At 41.8% G+C, this 17,173-nt stretch overlaps 1 protein-coding gene across 1 annotated transcript; it reads left to right on the plus strand.

The window, feature by feature from the left end:
- The first annotated feature begins 830 nt into the window (after positions 1-830).
- Positions 831-12,716, plus strand: LOC103610809 (zinc finger protein 549-like). The gene is made up of 3 exons (XM_008594895.1): positions 831-863; positions 9,089-9,215; positions 10,466-12,716. The coding sequence occupies exons 1-3, from the start codon at positions 831-833 to the stop codon at positions 12,193-12,195; spliced, it is 1,890 nt and encodes a 629-aa protein (XP_008593117.1). The 3' UTR covers positions 12,196-12,716.
- The last annotated feature ends 4,457 nt before the right edge of the window (positions 12,717-17,173 follow it).

Raw genomic sequence — 17,173 nt, forward strand, 5'->3', positions numbered from 1 at the left:
ATCTAATGTGTTTTCTGAGTTTTGTGAATAGTTCTAGCAAGCTATTAAATCTAAGGAGGGTGGTCATGACAACCCGCAAATTTGTAGCTGAGTTGGACAGATTACAGGTAGCCTGGATATTGGCTTGCAACTAGAATCCGAAGTAAGGGCAGTTTTTTTTATGACTGAGCCCTTAAACCTGTGGATTCAGTTGCTAATTCCAAGTAGTTAGTGTCAGAATATGACTAAATTGTAAGACACCTAGTTGGTATCAGAGTGTCAGAATTGGTGTTGGACAAGACAATACATCTTTGTTGTCAGAAAGAAAATCACAGAAACCTCTAATTATTTCATAAAATATCACAATCAAGGGCTGGCTAGTTAGCTCACTTGTTTAGCATGTGGTGCTGATAAAACCAAGGTCAAGGGTTTGCATCCCAATACTGGCTAGTCCCCTTCCACCCCCAATCACATTCACATATATCCTTAATGTTGGGTAAGAAACACCCAGATTTTCAAAAATATTTACAGAAACATTAGTCCTGTGGTCAGTAATAGCTACATCTTAACATCGGACATGTACTAATGCGTTTGATGCTTACAACAGCACTATGAGGTAGCCACCATGAGTGTTTCCTTACAGGTGAAGACAGTGAGTTTCCAGGAGGTTAGGTCTTTGACCAGTGCTGCATTAATTGGCAAGAGCTAGTGCTAAGTACTGACGGTCTGGGGTTATATTTTAGCCCAAGATCACTCTGCCTCCGGACAAGGTTGGGAGGGAATAGCTCAGCCTTTGTAAACTCCATTATGATTACATTTATCTCATAACTTTTCTCTTCCCACAGATTTCCATGGCAGCAGAAGAGTTTGTGGAACCATCACAGGTAAGTGGAAGAAGTCCCAGGTCCTCACTGGCCCTGATCCTTATACCCATGGTCCTGATACACAGATGACAGTAGTGTCCTGAGACTCTTTGTCCTTAATCCTGGGCCCCTGGGGTCACTTCAGGATCAGGATCCTTAATCAAGGTTGGAAGTTATAAGGGGTATTCCTATTTCTGTAGCCAATAGAATGAGGTGATGAAGGATTTTCTGGACAAAGGAACCAGCATGTCCAAAAACTTGGACATGAGAATGACTGCATGTTTAGTGACCTGCAAAACTCCATTTTGTCAGCTGAGAACTGAGAGGAAGGGACAGGAGTCATTCCTGGAGTGGCAGATTGAGAAGGAAAGGCCTCTACTGAGTGTGGTGGGAGCTGTGGAGGGTTTGGAGTAGAGGATGGAAGTGGTATGACTCAGGTTTAAACAAACTCATCTGTCAGAGTGGGGAACAGATTGTGGGCACAAGCATGAGACTACTGGAATATTCCAGGTGAGTGTTGATAGTAGCTGGATCATAGCAGTGGCTCTGAAGTTGGGAAAGGAGGTTAATTTCTCTATCCATTTTATAAATAGGGGCGATTTCCTACTGGGCATTGTGAGAGAGAAGTCAGGGATGACCTCAAGATTTTTGGCTTTAAATGAAAGTCTGGAAGTGCCATCTCTTGAGGTAGAAAGTGAGTGGTAGGAGTATTTAACAGAAGTACTATCAGGAGTGGAGTTTTTCTTTTTATGTTTAAAAATTTTTTTAAAGACTTTTTTTTTTTAATAGCAGTATTAGGTTCACAGTAAAATTGAAAGTACAGAGATTTCCCATATGCCCTTGCACCCACACATGTGTCCCCTTCTCCACTAGGAACATCCCACACCAGAGTGTCATGCATTTATTGATTACAGTTGATGAACCCATATTTACACATCATAATCACCCAAAGTCCACAGGCTACCTTAGGGTTCACTGTTGGTGCAGTATGTTGTGTGGGTTGGACAAATGTGTAATGACACATATCCATTATTATAGTATGACAGTATTTCCATTGCCCTAAAAATCCTCTGTCCTCTTTATCCTTCCCACACCTCTACCTCCAATCCCTGATGACCACTGATCTTTTTATTTCTCCATAGTTTTGCCTTTTCCAGAACGTCACATAGATGGAATCAAACACTTTGTGGCCTTTTCAGATTGGCTTCTTTCACTTACTAATACACATTTAAGTTTCTTCCATGTGTTTTCATGGCTGATAGATAGCTCATTTTTTTTAGTGCTGAATAATTTTCCATTGTCTGGATGTACTACAGTTTATTTATCCATTTACCTACTGAAGAATATCTTGGTTGCTTCCATGTTTTTGCAGTTGTGAATGCACCTGCTATAATCATCCAGTCCAGGTTTTTATGTGGATGTAAGTTTTCAACTCCTTTTGGTAAATACCAAGGAGTACCATTACTGGATTTTATTGTAAGGGTATGTTTAGTTGTGTAAGACACTGGCAAACTGTATTCCAAAGTGGCTGTACCATTTTGCATTTATACCAGCAATGAGTGGAGCTCCTGTTGCTCCACATCCTCATCAGCATTTGGTGTTGTCAGTATTCTGGGTTTTGGTTGTTCTAATGAGTGTGTAGAGGTATCTTGTTTTAATTTGCATCTCCCTGATTACATAGGATATTGACCATCTGTTCATATGCTTATTTCTCATCTGTATATCTTTGTTGAGGTGTCTGTTTATGTATTTGGCCCGTTTCTGAATTGTGTTGGTTATTTTCTTTTTTGAATTCTGTATGTATTTTAGATAACAGTCTTATGAGATATGCCTTTTGCAGATAGTTTCTCCTGGTCTGTGGCTTATCTTTACAGTCTCTTGACAGTGTCTTTCACAGGGCAGAAGTTTTTAATTTTAATGCAGTCTAGCTTTTCAATTATTTCTGTCATGGATTGTACCTTTGACGTTGTATGTAAAAAGTTATTGTCAAATCCAAGACCATCTAGATTTTCTCCTGTGTTATCTTCTAGGAGTTCTACAGTTTTGCAGGGGTGTTTGCTCCTTTTTCAAAGATCAGTTGACTCCATTTATGTGGGTCTGTTTATGGGCTTTTTATTCTGTTCCACTGATCTATTCATTCATTCTTTCACTAATCCCTCACTAATTTTTATTAGTATAGCTTTATGCTAAGTCTTAAAGTTGGGTAGTGTCAGTCCTGCAACTTTGTTGTTCTACTTTAGCATTGTGTTGGCCTTTCTGGGTCTTTTGCCTCTTCGTGTAAACTTTAAAATCAGTTTGTCCATATCCACAAAATAACTCTCTGGGGTTTTGATTGGTATTGCATTGTATCTATAGGTCAAATTGGGAAGAACTAACATCTTGACAATATTGAGTCTTCCTATCTGGGAACATGGAATATTTCTTCATCTATTTAGTTCTTTTTGATTTTTTTTAGCAGAGTTTGGTACTCTTCCTCATACAGATCTTATATGTATTTTGTTAGATTTATACCTAAGTATTTCATTTTTGGGCTGCTAATGTAAATGATATTGTGTTTTAATTTGAAATCCACTTTTTCATTCCTTGTGTATAGGAAAGCAATTGACTTTTGTACATTAACCTTTTATTCTGCAACCTTGCTATAATAGCTTATTAGTTCCAGGAGTTTTGGGTCAGTTCTTTCAGATTTTCTACATAGACTTCTTTCTCAATCCGTATATCTTTTCTTCCCTTAGCTTCTTGTATTAGCTAGGACTTCCAGTGTGATGTTGAAAAGTAGTGGTGAGAGGGGACATTATTGCCTTGTACCTGGTCTTAGTAGGATAGCTTTGAGTTTCTCACCATTAAGTGTGTTATCTGTAGGGTTTTTTGTAGATAGTCTTTATCAAGTTGTGGAAGTTCCCTCCTAGTTTACTGAGTTTTCATTGTGAATGAATCGTGGGCTTTGTCAAATGCTTATATTGTATTAATTGATAGAATCATGTGATTTTTCTTCTTCAGCCTATTGATGTCATGGATTATATTAATTTTTAAATGTTGAGCCAGCCTTGCATACCTGGGGTAAATCCCACTTGGTTGTGGTGTATAATTCCTTTTATATTTTATTGGATTCTACTTGTTAATATTTTGTTGAGGATTTTTGTCATGTATTTGTGAGAGAGAGTTTGTAGTTTCCTTGTTGTAATGTGTTTTCCTGGTTTTGATATTAGGAGAATATGCTGGTCAGATAGAATGAGTTGGGAAGTATTGTCTCTGTTTCTGTCCTCTGAAAGAGATTGTACAGAATTGAGATAATTCCTGTTTCATGTCATCTAAGTTTTGGCAGATTGTGTCTTTCAAGGAATTGGTCCATTTTATTGAGGTTATCAAATTTGTTGGCATAGAGTTGTTGATAGTATTCCTTTATTCCTTATAATGTGCATAGGTTTTTTCTTTTTTTTTTTTTAAAGATGACTGGTAAGAGGATCTTAACCCTTGACTTGGTGTTGTCAGCACCACACTCTCCCAAGTGAGCTAACTGGCCATCCCTAGATAGGGATCTGAACCCGTGGCCTTGGTGTTATCAGCACCACACTCTCCTGAGTGAGCCATGGGCTGGCCTGGTTTTTTTATTTCTGACATTAGCAGTCTGTGTCCTCTCTTTGGCTAGACAGAGGCTTATTGATTTTATTGATCTTTTCAAAGAACCAGCTTTTTTTCGTTGATTTCCTGTTTTCAATCTCATTGACCTCTGTTCTACTTACTTCTTTTCTTCTTCTTTGGATTTAACTTGCTTTTTATTTCCCCTAGCTTTTTCAAGTTTAGATGATTCAGTTTATATCTTGCCTGTTTTCTAATACATGCATTCAGTACTATAAATTTCCCTCTGAGCACTGCTTTTACTGCATCCCACAATGTTTTGATATGTTTTCATTTTCATTTAGTTCAAAATATTTCTAAATATCTTTTGAGTATTTCTTCTTTGATTATTTAGAAGTGTTGTTTAATCTCTAAGTGTTTTGGGATTTTCCAGCTATCTTTCTGTTACTGCTTTCTAGTTTAATGCCACTGTGATTTGAGAGTAGACATTGTATGATTTCTATTCTATTAAATGTATGGAGGTGTGTTTTATGGCTCTGTGATGTCAATGGGGGAGTAAGTTCTTTTTGTGATGTCTTTAGTCATCATACCAATCCTGCCATGGAAATTACACTCTGAAAGCCATACAAAATTAAAGGATTAATTATACTCATAGGTCCCAGAAGAGGGAGACACAGCATGCCACACAAAGGACCAATTGGTAGGAGCTCCTGGAGAGTGGGTTCAACCAAGCAGGTAGGGAGCCAAGAGAATGAGGACCCATGAGCACATGCCTTTATTGGGGGTCAGGATGGACTACACAAGCAAAAGGTCTGAGGGGATTTTCCTAGTGTGTTTGAATGTCATTAGGTCATGGTCATGGGAGGGCAAGAAGGGGAACTTGTGATAGAGAGCAGCTGGTCACCTGGGTGTGGTGCTCACAGCCTATTGGTGGGATTGTTGAGGCCTTAGGGAAATAGGAAGTTTTAAAGATTTACAAACCAAGCCCAGGGTGTGGTCCGTCTTGGTGAATGTTCCATGTGAGAAGAATGTGCATTCTGCTGTTGGACAAAATAGTCTAAAGATATCAATTATATCCAGTTGATTAATGGCATTGTTGAATTCAGGGCCGGCCTGTGGCTCACTCGGGAGAGTGTGGTACAGATAACACCAAGGCCACGGGTTTGGATCCCATATAGGGATGGCCGGTTTGCTCACTGGGTGAGCGTGGTGCTGACAACACCAAGTCAAGGGTTAAGATCCCCTTACCGGTCATCTTTTACATTTATTAAGAATAAAATTTTGGGGGCCGAGCCCGTGGCGCACTCGGGAGAGTGCGGTGCTGGGAGCGCAGCAGCGCTCCCGCCACGAGTTCGGATCCTATATAGGGATGACCGGTGTGCTCACTGGCTGAGCACGGTGCGGCTGGTCTCAAAAAGGACAAAAAAAAAAAAAAGAATAAAAGTTTTTATTTTACTTTTTCTAGTGCTCCTTGCTTCATTTAGGTCCGAGTTTTTGACCTATGTCATTTTCCTTCTTTCTAAAGAAGTTCTAACATGTCTTGCAAAGCAGGTCTACTGGTTACAAATTCCCTCAATTTTTGTTTTTCTCAGAAAGCCCTTATTTCTCCACTTTTGAAGAATAATTTCACAGTGTAAACAATTCTAAGTTGGTGAGATTTTTTTTCTCTCAACACTGTTTCACTCCACTTTCTTCATGCCTGCATGGTTTCTGAGAAGTTGGATATAATTCTTATCTTTTGTTTTCTATAGGTAAATTGTTTTTTCTTCTAACTTTTTTGAGATTTGTTTCTTTTTTTTTTTTTTTTTTAAAGATGACCAGTAAGGGGATCTCAACCCTTGGCTTGGTGTTGTCAACACCACACTCAGCCAGTGAGCAAACCAGCCATCCCTATATAGGATCCGAACCTGTGGCCTTGTTGTTATCAGCACCACACTCTACCGACTGAGCCACGGGCCGGCCCTGAGATTTGTTTCTTTATCTTCAATATTCTTTAGTTTCCATGTAATTTATCTAGGCGTACTTTTTGGGGGGAGAGTTATTCTACTTGGTGATCTCTGAGCTTCCTGGATCTGTGGCTTGGTGTCCGACATGAATTTGGGGACATTTTCAGTCATTATTGTTTCAAATGTTTCTTCTGTTTTCCTTTTCTTTTGCTTTTGGTATTCCTAGTACATGTATGTTATGTTTTTGTAGTTGTCCAACAGTCATTTGATTTTTTTTTTTTAGGTCTTTGTGCTCTCTGCTTTTCAATTTCGGAAGTTTCTATTGGTATATCTTCAAGCTCATAGATTCCTTTTCAGTCTTGTTCAGTCTACTGATAAACCCTTTAGAAGCATTCTTTGTTTCTTTTACAGTATTTTTGGTCTCTAGCGTTTGTTTTTGTTTTTGTTTTTTTATTAGGATTTCCATCTCTCTGCTTACATTGCATCTGTTCTTATATGCCGTGTACTTTATTCATTAGAGGTCTTAGCATCTTAATTATAGCTTTTAATTACCAGTTTCATAATCCCAGTATCTGTGTCATGTCTCATCCTGATGCTTGTTCTTTTTCTTTACATTGTGTTTTTTGTCTTTTGGTGTGTGTCATAATTTTTCTTGATGGCTGGACATGATGTGCCTGGCAAAAGAAACTGCTGCCAATAGGCCATTAGTAATGGGGTGGTGAGGTATGAGGGCAAGGGGTATCATACAACTGAGTCCTGCTGTTAGGTCTCAGTTTTTCATGAACCTATGCCTGTGGACTGTGAGATTCAAAAATGTTTCTCAGTTTTCTCCCTTTTCTTTTTTTTTTTTGTTTTGTTTATTTCTTTCAGTACATGGGAGAAGGTGGCAGCTGGAGGTATTTCCTTTCCTTTGGGTCATTTAGGCTCTAATAATACCTCTGCAGGTTAGGCTCTGTTTAACTAGCATGTCCTAAGATCGGGCATTCTTTAGAAGAACAGTATTATGTCGTATTTTAAAAATCATTCATTTTCTCCTTCCTCTGCTGGAAGCACAAGGGGATTTTTCTTCAGTATTTACTCTGAGAACCTGGTTGAGTTCCTGGAAATAAATATCACAAAATTGTGGGGGTCCTCTATCACTGAGTCCCTCTGGAGTTTTTACTTATCAGAATTGTCCACACTGAGCTTCCAGCAATTCATGAATTAAAATTGAGGTTTTCCTAACCGGGCACTAATTTCTGTGGCAGTTTTCTTTTGTGAGTTTCTGTTCTTGTAAGCTTTGATTCCTGTCTCTCCATTTTGGGAGCAGCAGTTTGTCCTGTGTCCTAATCGCTCTTATAGAATCCTAGAAGAGCTGTTCATTTTTCAGTCTGTTCAACTGTTTACTTGCTGTTATGGAGTGTCAACTTCCAAACTCCTTACATGTAAAACAGGAAATCAGAAGTCTGAGTTAGGTTTTCACAATGTGGAGTCTCATGTGGGGACCTCTGAGTGTAGGTGTGAAGTATGCAGCAAGAGACAAACATCTGCAATTCAGGGAAGGGATTCAGTAAAAGCTATCCATCAGGGGGTGGCTGGCATGTGGACTGTGGCAGATTTAAGAGGGGGACTCTCCATGTCATCAGCAGGGAAGGGTGGGAAAAGTGTTTTCCAGTGACGGGGTCTCTTGCATGGACTTGGATAGAGGTGGTGTAGTCATCATTAAGATGGATGAGGAGGAGTAGTGAGTGACTATGGCTGTATTGGGAGGGTGTCTGGCTGGTGGCACAGGCTTTCAATGGGGAGTAGATAAGAGAGTAATTCAGAGGCAGAGCCATAATGGAGAGCAAATGACACTGAGGTTGGGACTGGTGTTTTTTCTCCTCTTCCCTGGCTCAGTGTTTTTTGAAAGCTCTTTTTGGAGCTTGAGTTCCAGACAGTATAACAGATGAGCTTAGGAGCAAATGAGATTGACTGGGAGAGTCATTCATTCTATGACAGTAGCTTCTGGGGGCTGGACTTTGAGTGTAGATGGAAAGAGGAAAGATGTGACTAGTGTGGGTGGGGACAGCACATGTAGCTCTGATGAGGAAGAGGACTTAGGCTTCTGAGTTCCACACAAGGTCTGGATGGCTGAAATTGGAACAAAGAGCCAGGCCAGATGGGGAGGTCTTCATAACAGTGCTGGGATTGCATATAGGTTGGGTCTAACAGAGGTTTGGGATATTGCTGGATCCTGGTTGCATTTGGCAAGCACTGCCTGGATCCCTTTAGCGCAGAGCATGTGGGGAAGTCAGTGGGGTGCCTGTGGTGCAGACCAGGGAGTAGCGGTGATGTTACAGATGTAGCGGCCATGGCCTAGACATGTGACGAAGCTGTGGTCCCAAGAGTGATGTGCAAATGGGGAGGGAGAGTGAATGGATGTACTCAGGGTTTAAGCCAGGAGGGTGAGCACAAGCTCGGGTGTATGTGGCATAATCTAAGGCTCCAGGGAAATTGATTGGCAGGAACAAGGATGAGATTCTACATGCCAGGCCCAGAGCTCACTTGGTACCACCACTCTCCCCATCTGGTGATGATGTCTGGAGACATGAATGATCAGTGGGACATGAGGAGAATAGCAGGTAGCTGGGGCACCAGGACCTGTATCTTCTCTGAGTTGGGGAGCTGGAGAGCAGAGTGATTTACTGGGGGTCCTGGGGATTGAGGCTGCTCTTGACTCACGTGCCCCCATCATGACAGGACCATGTCACCTTTGAGGATATCGCTGTGTACTTCTCCCAGGAGGAGTGGGGACTACTTGATGAAGCTCAGAGGTGCCTGTATCATGACGTGATGTTGGAGAACTTTTCACTTATGGCTTCAGTGGGTAAGGTCCTTCACAACCACAGTGTTGACCTCTGCTGGGCTCTGGCTCTTCCCCTTTTTTCAGGGGTCACCTTGTCTTTCCCAGAGCTGGATCATGAGCTTCCTTCCCTGGTTTCCTGATAAAAGTGCTGTGTTTGCCAGGCCTGGGTTTTTTGCAGCCCCAATATCTGCTGACCTGAAGTCTTTTAGTCAAGGGTTTGGGTTCACAGTCTTTTAGCCTGCCCAGTTGATGCCACTTAGCTTTGCGTCTCCTTGCTAAGGTGACTGTTAAGGTCTGTGGGAGACCTGTGTCACAGGTTCTTCCCCTGCCTGTAGTAGATATTTCTTGGGACCTGTCTGTGTCAGGAATGACAGGCATTTACATGGTCACTATTTCCAGGGATCAGTAGGCTATGACAGCAAGACCCTCTCCAAGGTTCTTTTTGTAATAAATTTCTATTCTGTAGTCTGTCATGGGTTGGGACAAATTATCTTCCCCTTAGGATTTCTACCTTCCAAGTCCCAGGTAGTCTCCCAGCTTGAATCAGGGCATGCATTAGAGGTCATGTTCTTGACAGAATGGAGAATTCTCCATCTAGCCATAGCAAGAGGGGTTAATAGTGAGTAGGAGCAGTCAGAGGGCATGATTTTGGGGCTAAGCTCAAATCTTGCCAGGCAAATGTCTTGTGCTCACCACTATTTTGGTGCCAAGGCTTGTGGCCATATCTTATCTCTGTCTTCCCTCCACCTGCTTGACATTTTGCCCACTTCTGTGACTTCTGACCACTGGCTGTCCCCCATATCCCTCCAGTTCCTCTCCCTCTACAATGTTTTCTGATTTTAGCCTACACTTAATGTGTCATGAGATGTGCGTGTATATTTAAAGAATCCTTGAACATCAGCTACTCAGTCCCAGTTGCATTTTCCTGGGGTGGGACACAATTCTACACAGATCTCACCTGTCCCCAGCAGACTTGGTTCTGCTTAAAACCATTGACAGGAGTGAGTTGTATACCCTGCTTCTCTTTTCCCCACAGCACCCTACTCCTTGTTTTCTTGCTGGTTGTGGGGCCTCCCCCACACTGTGATTTTTAGAGGTCTGATACTACATGCACACTCTCGTCTTCCTTGACCTGATCCATCCCAGATCCTTTGTCCTGAAAACAAACTCATGTATTCATTCCTGCCTGTGTCATATAGGTATTTGTAATGGGGTTGTTCCCTCCCACCAAAGCCTACATACACATTTTACTCACGTTTTTGTGCTTTCAGGTTGTTGGTCTGTAATAGAGGCTGAGGAGGCCCCTTCTGAGCAGACTGGTTCGACAGAAGGAGTGTCACAGGCCAGGATTTCAGAGCCAGGTGTGTCCATTCCAAATGCTTATCCCTGTGAGATGTGTATGCTGGTCTTGAAGGACATTTTGTACCTTGCCAAGCATCAGCAAATACTTCCTGGGCAGAAACCATACACTTGTGTGGCATGTGGGAAACAATTCTCATTCAGTTCAAACCTGAACCAGAAGCAGCACAATGAAGAGAAACACATCGGAACGGAAGAGAACAGAGCCCTGCTTGTGAGGAGTTGCAAAGTCCCAGTGTCAGGCAACTTTTTAACATGTGAAGGTGTTGAGAAGAGTTTCCTGGTCAGCCTGGGCCTTCTCCAGCACCATACCACCCACAACAGAGGGTATCCACATAAGAGCAAGGAGACCTTTCACCCTCAGCAAAGGCATTACAAATGTAGCAAATGTGAGCAAGTTTTTGATGAGAGGATTCATGTCATTGAGCATGAGAGAGCTCACACTAAAGAAAAAGCTTATGAGCGTAGTAAGTATAGCAAATCCCTGAGCTCCAAATACTCACTTGTTGAAAAGCAGAGAACCCATAATGGAGAAAAGTCTTATGTGTGTAACGTATGTGGGAAGTCATTTCGCCACAAACAAACACTTGTTGGGCACCAGCAGAGGATCCACACTGGGGAAAGATCTTATGTTTGCATTGAATGTGGGAAATCCTTGAGCTCCAAGTACTCACTTGTTGAACACCAGAGAACCCATAATGGAGAAAAACCTTATGTGTGCAATATATGTGGGAAGTCATTCCGCCATAAACAAACATTTGTTGGGCATCGGCAAAGAATTCACAGTGGAGAAAGGCCTTATGTGTGTATTGAGTGTGGTAAATCCTTTATTCAATCTTCCGACCACATTCGACACCAGAGAATTCACACTGGAGAAAGAGCTTATGTGTGCAGCGAATGTGGGAAATCCTTTATCTATAAACAGTCACTTCTTGATCACCAGAGAATCCACACTGGAGAAAGGCCTTATGAGTGCAATGAATGTGGGAAAGCCTTCATCCATAAAAAAAGACTTCTTGAGCACCAAAGAATTCACACTGGAGAAAAGCCTTATGTGTGCATCAAATGTGGGAAATCCTTTATTCGATCCTCTGACTACATTCGACACCAGAGAATTCACACTGGAGAAAGGGCATATGAGTGCAGTGAATGTGGGAAAGCCTTCATCTCCAAGCAAACACTTCTTAAGCACTATAGAATCCACACTAGAGAAAAACCTTATGAATGCAATGAATGTGGGAAAGGTTTTTACCTTCAGGATAAACTTCTTCAGCACCAAAGAATCCACAGTAGAGAACAATCTTATGAGTGCAGTGAATGTGGGAAAACCTTCAGCCACAAAAAAAGACTTTTTGAGCACCAGAGAATCCACACTGGGGAAAAGCCCTGTGAGTGTAATGAATGTGGGAAATGCTTTAGACACCGCACCAGCCTCATTCAACACCAGAAAGTTCACAGTGGAGAGAGGCCTTATAACTGCACTGCATGTGGGAAGTCTTTCATCTACAAAAACAAACTTATTGAACATCAGAGAATTCACACTGGAGAAAAGCCTTACAAGTGCAGCAAATGTGGGAAGGCCTTCAACAAAAGGTATTCCCTAGTCAGACACCAGAAAGTTCATATAAGAGAAAGGCCCTAGCTACTCATGGGATGTGATATCACCTTGTTCACCATAACACATCAGAGAGCAGATTTTTCGAGAGATTCATCAGACAGAAGTTGAACCTTGTTCATCTGAAGATCAACAGTTGGAATATTCACTATGAGGTCCAAGTACTTGGGAAGCTTTCTGGAGCTAACTTGCACTTTCTAATCTGCCCAGCACTGCAACAGGCACTGCCATCTAATATATCCACGTGGTGTCCATCAGTCACTGCAGTGTGCTCAAGGAATCTTTGTGCTCGTCAAACCCTGAAGAGAGTCATGAATAATGTGAGCTTGTTGGGGGGGTCTACCATCCTGCTGGACTGTTTTAAATGTGGCCAAGAAGAGCCATTTGGGTTCTTCTGGTGGCTTTTAAAGGATTACCTTCTTCACAGATATTTTTTTTTTCATGTGATTGTCATGGTGGACTTTTCCCTACTCTACATCACCCAAAGGAAGCAGCCTGTCTCACTGAGTGCTGACGCACTAATAAACACCTTATTGTTTAGCCACCTTTAATATTGGAGGTTGTGTGCACTGTGGGGTTGGGTTTAGAACAGAATTGTGTTCTGCCAGTCTGGAGGGTGAACAGCTTTTGTGGGACCCCCAACCTTATGTGCCCCAGGGACACAGTGTGACATCAGAAAATAATGCTTGGTCCTTTTTGTCTTAATTTTCATTGCTTCCTTAGGCCTCCTAGGAAAGACCACAGAGCTGTGTGGTCCTTATCATGTCATGTGGATGCCAGATTTATTTGTAGGTCCAGAGGTCTTCCTGAGAAGAGGCATTTATGACAAACTCAAGTGCTGGGATCTGTATGAATTGTTTCTTCGTTCCCAGTAATGTCCTATATTTTTTGTCACTGTTCATGGGAGGGTGTTTCCTAGGTCCTTTAATATAGGTGTGTGCACTGAAGGACAGAATGTGGTAGGCAGGTGTCACTGGTTGTAAGACCTACTGGGGCCTGGTAAGAACCATATTTGATCCAGAGACCTAGGTGTGATAGAGTGAGAAGATTGCAGCCAATTACATACAGTGAATGTGTTCCATCTAAAGGTGCATTCAGAAATGTCTGTTACTGTGGTTTCACAGTTGGGGGGTGTATAGAATTTTCCAGGCCCTCCAGGCCTTTGCTTCTCCTGTTGCCACAGTCTGTCAGCTTAAGTAATTGGAAGATTTTGTCGACTCCCATAATTTTTCTGCACCATTTGCTGCACAGGTAGAAAGCAAGGTTTGAGAGAACATAGACCTTGTAGATAGGGGTTTTTGTGATTTAGCCAGCCTTCCTTACTTGCCACTAATTCCTGCCACCAGAAGGGCTCTTCTTCCTAATTTTTGAGAAGATGAATACTTGATTATAAGTAAATCTTGTGTTATCAAATAGTCCTGGATTTCCAAAAAGAGGGGTAGATGCATATTTTTGAGAGGTACCACTTATTTTAAACATTGGCTTGGAATTTTCATACAGAAGACCTTTTCTGTTATTGAAGATCTTAATACGGTTTGTCATATTATTATTGAGTTTTGATATTTCTTCATGTAGTCCCAGTGAAAGTCTTGTATTAGAAATATATATGTATGTATTCTCCTCAGTCTGTGTCCTTTTTTTATTTTTGTTTTTTTTTTTTCATTTGGTTTTCCAGAGAAAAAAGTTCTTAATTTTGATGAAGTGTATTTGTCCATTTGTTTTTATACTGACTGTTCTTTTGGTGTTATTAAAAGAAATGTATTCCTAATTTAAAGATGTAATATGTTTCCTTCTGAAACTTTTACTGTTTAGGTTTTCTGTTTATATCTATGATTATATATATGTTTTTTATGATAATATTTTTATTTAATTTTTGTAAGTTCTTATTTTTAATATGGATACTCAATTTCTGCAGGAACATTGATGTAAGAATAGTTTTTCTTCACTGAGTTGCTTTTGTAACTTCATTGAATATCATTTGATCATTATATACGTTTCTTTCTGCACTTTCTATTTTTGTTACATTTATGTATTTGTATTTATGTCAATATTTTCACGTGTTGAAGTCAAATGATTTCAGTAAGTCTTGAAATCAGGGTCATGTACCCCAACTTTTTTCTTATTCAAAATTGTTTTGGCTATCCTTGGTTCTTTGCATTTGCATAGAACTATTTGTCAATTTCCACAAAAAAAAAAAATTCTGGGATTTTGATTGGACTTGCATTTAATATATAGATCAATTTAGAAAGATGTATTGAGTGTACCAATTTCTAAACATGAGATATCTCTTATTTAAGTTTTATTTAATTTTTTCTTACACTGTTTTTGTTTTCTGTGTATACATCTTGAAAATCTTACATATCCATGTATGTTTTACATCTGATACTATTGTACATTTTAATTGTATGACCATTTTAAAATTTTTCTGTATTCTTGATCTCTGGCATTTGGGTCTTTGATCCTGGAGGAATTGCACCTCTGTCTTAGTCTGTTTTGTGTTGCTATAACAGAATACCTGAAATTGGGTAATTTATGAAGAACAGAGGTTTATTTGCGTCATGGTTCCAGAACAGCTATATCTGGCATGGGCCTCAGGCTGCTTCTACTCATGGCTGAAAGTGATACGCAGCTGGTGGGTACAAGCAGATCACATGGTGAGAGGAAGCAAGAGAGAGAGAGAGGGGAGGTGCCAGGGTCTTTTAAACAACCAGCTTTCACAGGAACTAATAGAACAAGATCTCACTCAGGCCCCCCTCTCCCAGGGGGAGCATTAATCCATTCATGAGGGATCTGCCCCCATGACTCAAACGGCTCCCGACACTGCCACGTTGGGGATCACATTTTCACATGAGTTTTGGTGGGGACAGCACATCCAAACTCTACCATTCCACCCCTGGCCTCCCCCAAATCATGTCACTCTCACATACAAAGTACAATCATTCCATTCCAACAGTCCCAAATGTCTTAGCTTTTTCCAGCACCAACTTAAAAGTCCAAAGTCTCATCTGAAACCAAAGGCCAAACTCCTTCCAGCTGTGAACCTGTAAAATCAAAAGCAAACTTATGTACTGCTAAGATACAATGGTAGAGACATTGGGTACACATTCCCATTCTAAGGGGGAGGAAAAGGCCGGAAGAAAGGAGAAACAGGCCCCAAACAAGTCAGAAACCCAGCAGGGCAAAAAAAAAAAGCTCCAAAATAATCTTCGACTCCCAAGTCCTGTATCCTGGGCACAGTGGGACATCTGGGCCCCCAAAGCATCAGGTAACCTCACTCCCACAGCTGTGTTAGGCACAGCCCAGTGGGCTGTGCTGGTGCCCGTGGCTTTTCCAAGTCTGCATTGCATGTTGACAGTGGCCTTACAGTTCTGGGGTCCTGGTGGCAGCCCTGCTGTATTGGCTCTCCTAGGCATTTCCCTGGTGCGAGCTCTCTGTGGGGACTCTGATCCCACTTTCCTGTTCTGCATTGCTCTATTAGATGGCCTCTGTGGCGGCTCTGCCCCTGTAGCAGGTCTGTGCCTGGGCCCCCAGGATGTTCCATAAATCCTCTGAAATCTGGGTGGAGGCTGCCATGCTTTCACTGCTCTCATGTTCTGTTGGTCTGCAGACTTAACCCTATGTGGACGTCACCAGGGTTTCTGGCTTGTGCTCTCTAGAGCTGCTGCACAAACCACACTTCGGGCTGCTTGAGGCAGGGCTACCGCAGCCAGAGTGGCTGGGGTGCAGGGAGCAGGTTCCCGAGAGCAGCTGCACCCCAGGTCTGTCCTCAGGAACAACTCAGTCCTTCTAGGCCTCAGGGTCTGTGATGGGAGGGGCACCCTTCCAGATTTCTGAAATGCCTTCAGGGCCTTTTTCCCATTGCCTTGGCTATTAGCATCTGGCGGCCTCATCGCCAAGCTAATGTCTAGCAACCAGTTTATCTGCTTCACCCTTTCATTTTTCTCCTGCGCTCTGCTCTCTACCACATGGCCAGGCTGCAAATTTTCCAAATCTTTACTCTCTGCTTTCCTTTTAAATTCTGTCTTTACATCGTGCCTTTTCTGCCATAACTCAGCATAGGCTGTTGCAAGTAGCCATGCAGCTTTTTTAATGCTTTGCTGCTTGGAAATTTCTTCTGCCAAACACTTTGGTTCACAGTTAAGTCCCACTTTCCACAAAGTCCAAGGGTATGGACAAAATGCAGCCAAGTTCCTTGCTGGGGTGTAGCAAGGGTTATCTTTTGTCCAGTCCTCAATAAGTTCCTCATTTCTATCTGAGACCTCATCATCAGCATGGCCTTTACTGTCCATGTTTGTACCAACATGCTGGTCACAACAATTTAACCATTTAACTCTAAAACGTTCCAAACATTCTCATGTTTTTATGTTCTTCTAAGTCCTCCAAACTCCTCCAACCTTTGCCTAACATCCAGTTCCAAAGCCGCCTCCACGTTCTGTATAGCAACACCCCACTCCTGGTACCAATTTCCTGTATTAGTCTGTTTTGTGTTCTATAGCAATACCTGAAACTGGGTAATTTATAAAGAACAGAGGTTTATTTGGTATGATTCCAGAACAGCTGCACCTGGTGTGGGCCTCGGTCTGCTTCTACTCATGGCGGAAAGTGGCAGGCAGTGGTGGGTACAAGCAGATCACATGGTGAGAGGAAGCAAGAGAGAGGGGAGGTGCCAGGGTCTTTTTTAGAAACCTGCTCTCGCAGGAGCTAATAAGAGATCTCACTCGCGCCTCTCTCCCCCCAGGGAGAGCATTAATCCATTCATGAGGGATCCACCCCCCTGACTCAAAGAGCTCCCAGTGTTGCCACATTGGGGATCACATTTCCACATGAGTTTTGGTGGGGACAACACATCCAAACCATCAACCTCCAGGACTACCTAATTCCTAGAAATAACAAGCTACTTCCCTGTGGCCATAACTTCTATATACAAACTAATCAATCCAAAGCCCACATCCAACTATCTTTATATCAAAATCTCACACCAAGCCATTATTTCCCCTGTGTTAAA

This window comes from Galeopterus variegatus, unplaced genomic scaffold (genome assembly GCF_000696425.1).
Source record: "Galeopterus variegatus unplaced genomic scaffold, G_variegatus-3.0.2 Scaffold11828, whole genome shotgun sequence".
NCBI lineage: Eukaryota > Metazoa > Chordata > Mammalia > Dermoptera > Cynocephalidae > Galeopterus > Galeopterus variegatus.